At 47.2% G+C, this 6,725-nt stretch overlaps 1 protein-coding gene across 2 annotated transcripts in view; it reads right to left on the reverse strand.

Moving 5' to 3' along the window:
- The window catches only part of LOC140430432 (calcium-transporting ATPase type 2C member 2-like), a 159,734-nt gene extending 154,394 nt beyond the window's left edge, over positions 1-5,340 (reverse strand). The window contains exon 1 of one of the 2 annotated variants that reach the window (XM_072517907.1): positions 5,078-5,340. In XM_072517907.1, coding sequence (XP_072374008.1) covers positions 5,078-5,185 — 108 coding nt within the window. In that variant the 5' untranslated portion in view covers positions 5,186-5,340. The remainder of the gene's footprint in view (positions 1-5,077) is intronic. The other variant, XM_072517906.1, reaches the window with a different exon arrangement.
- Positions 5,341-6,725: the final 1,385 nt, after the last annotated feature.

Raw genomic sequence — 6,725 nt, forward strand, 5'->3', positions numbered from 1 at the left:
TAGTTTTCATTGTGTCAAGTCACAGACAAATTCATTTCTGTCGAACAACTTTCTAAATGGAGATCACATTAGGTGACCACCTTTCACACATTCTTTTTAATATTGTTCAACTCTGCACATAAATGTAACCACACAGTGCTTCCTGGCTAAACTGTAAATTAGTGATTGATGAAGTGGGTATACATTAATAAAGTAGTTACTTATTTAAAGAGCACATACTGCCCCTTAGCTAGATTTCCATTGCAGCTCCACACCGAACTTCCTTCTTCAGCCACATCATTCAAATGCTTCTAAAGTGACACAGAGTTCTCACAAGCAGCTCTATCGCCTGGCCGTCATGTGTCATTCTGGAGGGCTGCAAATCCGTTACTCCCTGTGAATACAAGTCTCTTGCAAAGGGAGCAGCAAAAGAACAGTCACAGAAAAAACTTCAAATTAAAAATGTACACATTGAAAATAATCCCAGGCAGTGAACTAATTAGTTATGGGGCAAAGGAAATTGATGTACAGGGGACAAAAGCAGTTATTTATCGTCCCCTGAAATGAAGGCATAATTGATTTAATTTGAACCTGAAAAGCCATTTTCTTTAAAAGCATTTGTGTTTTAAACCTAGGATTAATGTCGAGGATAACAAATTTATAGTTATTATGCAACAAATATTATTAAGATATTAATATCTACGAGGCATTATTAGCACATTTTTGAATGGCTTGATTAATTGTTAACTCATAGCTTTCGGTTTTAAGTGTTCTTCCTGTATTAATTCAACCTCATAAAAGCAAACCAGATTGACAGATCAGATGCTTCGGTTTGCCCCTCCTCACACATGGCAGCACAGTGGCACAGCGGTTCGCACTGCTGCCTCACAGTGCCAGGGACCGGGGTTCAATTCTTGCCTTGGGTGACTGTGCGGAGTTGGCATGTTCTCCGTTTGCAATTTGTTCCCATGTTTGCATAGGTTTCCTCCGGGTGCTCCGGTTTCCTCCCACAGTTCAAAGATGTGCAGTTTAGGTGGATTGTCCCTGATCAATGCGTGGGCTTATGGGGATAGGATGGAGGAGTGGGCCTCAGCAGAGTGCACTTTTTGAGTGGCTCTTTGCAGTAACTTCCATCAATGGAAATGGTTTTAAAGTACTGGTAAAAAATCAAGTTTTCTAGAATTATTATCATTGTACTGATTAAACAATTTTGTTTGTGTTAGTTCTTCCTCTTAATAAATACTTCTCAGTAAGCACGGTGGCACAGTGGTTAGCACTGCTGCCTTACAGCGCCAGGGATCCGGGTTCAATTCCGGCCTCAGATAACCGTCTGCGTGTAGTTTCCACATTCTCTCTGTGTCTGCGTGGGTTTTCTCCGGGTGCTCCGGTTTCCTCCCACAGTCCAAAGATGTGCAGGTTAGGTGGATTGGCCCGTAGTATCCAAAGGTTAGGTGGGGTTACAGGGATAGGGTGGGGATTGGGTCTGTGTTTCAAATGGTTGGTGCAGACTGGATGGGCGTAATGGCCCCCTTCTGCACTGTGGGGATGCTGCGATTCTATGAATTTCCAGATTGACTTGCGAGAACGCACTTGAAATATTGTGTAGAGTGTGGTCTCGTGATCCATGGAAGGATATACACGCTATATAGGCATAGTGGAACAGAGGTTCATCAGACTAATCCCAGGCGGGATTGTACAATGAGGAGATGTTGAGGAAACTGGGCCTGTACTCATTAGAGTTTCGAAGATAGAGGGGCTATCCTGTGGAAAATTGCTAAATTTTTACAGAAAGTGACAGAGTCAATGTGGACAGGATGCACCGGGGTGACTGATGAGTTTATAACCAAGGGACACAGTCTTAGAATAAGGGACAGGCCATTTCAGATCAAGGCAAGGAGAGGTTTCTTCACTCAGAGAATGGTGAAGCTCAATCGCCGAGCCTGTTCGAGGCAGAAATTGATGAATTTCTGGATACTAATGACATCAAGGGATATGGGATAAATGGCATGGATTTGATGGTCAGTCAAGATCTGTTTGAATGGTGGAACAGGTTCGATGGGCCAAATGGCCTACTCCTGTTGCTATACTGATTTTGGTAATTTCATGGGCATTTATTTATTCTTTTATGGGATGCTAGCATCATTGACAAGGCCAACATTGGTTATCAATCCCCGAGTACCTTTGAACTGAGTACCTTGCTCAGTCATTTCACAGGACAGTTGAGTCATCCACATTGCTGTGGGTCTGAAATCACATGTAGGCCAGACCAGGTAAGGATTTTCCTTCCCTGAAAAAGACCTTAGTGAAGCAGATGGAGTTTTTTTTAAAGCAACAATTGACATGGTTACCATTAGGGAGAATAGCTTCCAATTCCAGATTTTATTGTTTGAGTTTAAGGACGGACTCTCCGTTTGAGAGACTAAGTGCTGATGGCGGGACTGAAACGTGAGAGTTCTACATTAATGAAAGTGGTGACGTCCTGGGGCGATTCAGAACACCCTAATGGATTAGCACAAGCGCCATGTGGAACTAGTGCAATTCCAACGAATGCTGGCGTGTGATTCGCCGGGGCCAGGAGCGGCACTGGAGAGCACGACAAGCAGCAGCTGCATATAGGGACTCCACTCTATGTTCTATGGTCCATAGGGCAGCACGGTAGCATTCTGGTTAGCATTGTGGCTTCACAGTGCCAGGTTCCCAGGCTCGATTCCCTGCTGGGTCACTGTCTGTGCGGAGTCTGCACATTCCCCCCGTGTCTGCGTGGGTTTCCTCCGGGTGCTCTGGTTTCCTCCCACAGTCCAAAGATGTACAGGTTAGGTAGATGGGTCATGCTAAATTGCCCTTAAGTGTCTGAAAAGGTTAGGAGGGGTTATTGGGTGAAGGGGATAGGGTTGAAGTGAGGGCTTAAGTGGGTCGGTGCAGACTCGATGGGCCGAATGGCCTCCTTCTGCACTGTATGTTCTATATTCTATGTTCCACTCCCCACACCCCACTGTCCCAGCCAAGAAGATGGCACTTGTTGCGCTGGAGCCCTCCCATCCCATTGAAGGGTCAGCTGGGGCCAGAGAGTACCTAGTGGGATTGCCTGGGAGGCACCCATACGACCCATGACTATGTTCACAGTGGGCAGTAAGCGGCATGAGCAGCAACATGGCTGCCTTGCAGGCTGAAAAATGGTGGTCCGTGTGCATTCACCCCGACCGCATGGCCCACCTTCTGGCCGCCCCCCAATCCTGATCGAAGCCCCCCGTCCAGCGGCACAACTGTCAGCACACTATGGCGCTGTTGGACACTTTCGTACCCCTTCCCGCTCTCCCTCAGCAGCCACGGCACCTGTTTCCCGATGTTAAAAACCACAAGTGAACCTTACAGTCGGTGATTCCTCATGGCAGAGGCGGAGCATCGCGGGGGGGGTCTGGAAAACTGTCGCGGCGGACCAGTTAATGACATGCCAACAGCGTCTACTGTACAATTTGCAAGCCCACGTCAGTGTGCGGCATAGGACATTTTCACGCCGCTGTCAAGGCACCGGAGCATGGCATTCTGTACGGCGCCTGGCGCCGGCATCGATTTCCGTCTGACACGCGATTTTCCACCCAATCGTGCTTCGCGATTCCGGCATCGCTGGATGTAGAATCCCGCCATAAATTCTCCCAGGCTATCCAATAGCATCTGCTGGGCATTAGCCTGAGCCGCTGGATGACTACTCCAGTGACATGACCACTCCAACATCATCCCTCCCTCGCCCAACAAAATCAAATTATGGGGCGTAATCATAAGAGAAAAATAAACACTATTCATACCAGAAACTATACCGTAGGCACGTTTTGCAAGTTTCTGAGCACAGGGAATGCAGTCTCAGCCAAGGTGCCTGAATCTTGATTTGAACAGTAGACAGAAAGCCTGTAGCGTAACAGTAATATTTCAAACAATGGAGAGCATCAGGGGAACATACGTTTAATAATTTAAAATTCAACTCTTTGTACAGCTGGGAACTGTTTTGAAATCCCTTTGGCCATCGTACATTGTAAACCTACCCATGGGTAAATATTCCCTCATCGACTGTACACCAGATGAAAAAAAATGTGCCTCCAATAGGTTCAATTATTCCTTGAAGTCAGTGTTCTTAACAATATTGTAAAACGAGATAAAACGTTCTACGGGGACCCAGTGTGCCAGTCTAGCAATGCCATCTGTATGAGCATGCAGTGCCAGTTTGAAAGCTGCAAAGTGATAAATCAGCAATGCTGTAGTAATTTGGAAATGCAGTGTGGAACTCATAAAAGGACCAAATATCAAAACAATGACCTCTATCTTTTATTTTATTTTGAAAGATAAAGGTTAGCCTCCCCCCCCCCCACCCCCCTCCCCCAGTACGATCGGTTAAACTGAAACAAAAGCACAGGTCATGACCGGTAAAAACTGTTGCCAATTCCTTTTGTTTACCAGACAGTTACTACGGCCGGCATTATTCATCGGACCGCAGCTCGGGGGGGGGGGGGGGGGGGGGCAGGATGCCGTTCAGCCCATCGTGCCCGTGCTGGCGGGGCTAGCTGAAAAAAAGGCAACAGTTTCAAACCAACCTTGCCCACACACCCCGCTCCCAGAAAATTCAACATTCCGTTCATCGGTATTTTAATTTTAAAAAATAAACCCCAATTACTGGATACTCCAGCACGGTAGCATAGTGGTTAGCACAGTTGCTTCACAGCTCCAGGGTCCCCTGTTCGATTCCCGGTTGGTCACTGTCTGTGCGGAGTCTGCACGTTCTCCCCGTATCTGTGTGGGTTTCCTCCGGGTGCTCCGGTTTCCTCCCACAATCCAAAGATGTGCAGGTTAGGTGGATTGGCCATGATAAATTGCCCTTAGTGCCCAAAAAATGTCAAGTGGGGGTTACTGGGTTATGGGGATATGGTCGACACTTAGGGTGCTCTTTGTAAGGGCCGGTGCAGACTCGATGGGCCGAATGGACTCCTTCTGCACTGTACATTCTATGATTCTATCCTGAAGAAAAAGAACTGAAAATGTCCACACCAACCATCTACTGTTCACATTTGGGCGAGGGAAAGCATCCCATAATCAGCAAGCACTCACTCACCTTGCCGTCTGAGTCACTCTCCTCAACCAGTTGGTACTTCCTCCGAGAGAAAAGTTTCCTGAAGAACTTGGCAATTGGTGTTCGCTTCCTGGTAATATTATTATTCATCTTCTTGTCCTCTCCTAGCGGATGTTTTGTTTCGTTTTCGTGGACGGCGGCGGCGGCGGAGTTTTATTTTCTTATGAAGTCAGAGATTTTGTCCCTCAGCGAATAGCGGGTGAGATGTGCACTTTAAACAAAGCAGCCGAGGGGAGCGGCTGTGACCATGTTACATGCCCGCCCTTCCACACCTGTCCCCGCACCAAACTAAAGCAACACCACCCCACCCCCCGGGCTCCCGCATTAGGCAAAGTGACAATTGTGCATTCGGCTCATTGCCGCGGAACGTGTCTTTATGTTGAGCAATTGACCGCGCCTTTATTTTCTTACTTATTTTATCCCCGAAAATTTGACAATTAAAGGTGTCTCTGGGGTTGCCCCGGGACCACCGGCTGGTAAACGCCACCTCTGAGCATGCTGGCAGCGTTAATTTCTAAATTGCCTTCTTTCACCGCCCACTCACCCCCTGAGCTACATTGGCTCCCAGTTCAGCAATGTTTAGATTTCCAATCCTTGTGTTCAGACCCTTGCATTAGGCACTCTTCCCCTAGCACCCTCCTGCCCGAATGTCTGCAATCCCGTTGATTTTGTGCACCCCTCCCCTCTTTAGCCCGCACCCCCATAAGCGTCCCGCTCTCAGCCTCCCCCCCCCCATATTGGCCTCCCTCCCTTTGTTCGTCTCCCTTCCCCGCTTTGTTCGTCTCCCTCCCACCCTTTTGTTCGTCTCCCTCCCACCCTTTTGTTCGCCTCCCTCCCATCCTTTGTTCGTTGCCCCTCCTCCTTTGTTCACTCCTCCCCACTCTTTTGTTTGCCTTGCCCCCCCTTTGTTTGCCCCTCCTCCTTTGTTCACCTCCCCCCCCCCCCCCGCATTTGTTCGCCCCTCTCCCCCTTTGTTCGCCAGTCTTAATCATTTGTTTCTCCTCTTTTTGAAGCTATTTATGATACTGCCATTCACACCTTCTCTGGCTCCATCTATCATTTCTTCACTTGCTCTGTTACCACTCTCTTTGGCGTTGCACATCCAACTTCTTTGTCATTTAGTGTCTCCCATCTTCTATCCTATCAAACCCTCCCTTTTGATCTGTTTCCCACCCTCCCCATTTCACCTCCTTAAACTTATTACATTTTTAACATTGCCCAGTTCTGTTTCCCTGTCCATCGCACTGCCAGTTCTCCTGAGTATTTTCAGCACTTTGTCTTGAATTCAGATTTCCAACATTTGCAGTACATTGCTTTTGCATTAGGAGCTCACTGGAACCTTTTGGAGAATTGCATTCAGTTTTGACTCAATTGGGTGAGTTGTGGAGAATTTCCAACACGGAAACAGGCCATTTGGGTCAAATGATCTACAACTAGTGTTTATGCTTCAAAAAAAGCCTCCTCCCTCCCATTTCATCTCACCCTATCAAGTTTTATTTATTTCTTCCTCGTGTACTTATCCAGATTCCTCTTAAATGCATCTATGGTACTCGCCGCAACTATTCGATGTGGCAGCAAGTTCCACATTTTGAACACACCTTGTAAATAAATTTCTCCTGAATTCTCTATT

This window comes from Scyliorhinus torazame, chromosome 10 (assembly GCF_047496885.1).
Source record: "Scyliorhinus torazame isolate Kashiwa2021f chromosome 10, sScyTor2.1, whole genome shotgun sequence".
In the NCBI taxonomy this organism is placed as follows: domain Eukaryota; kingdom Metazoa; phylum Chordata; class Chondrichthyes; order Carcharhiniformes; family Scyliorhinidae; genus Scyliorhinus; species Scyliorhinus torazame.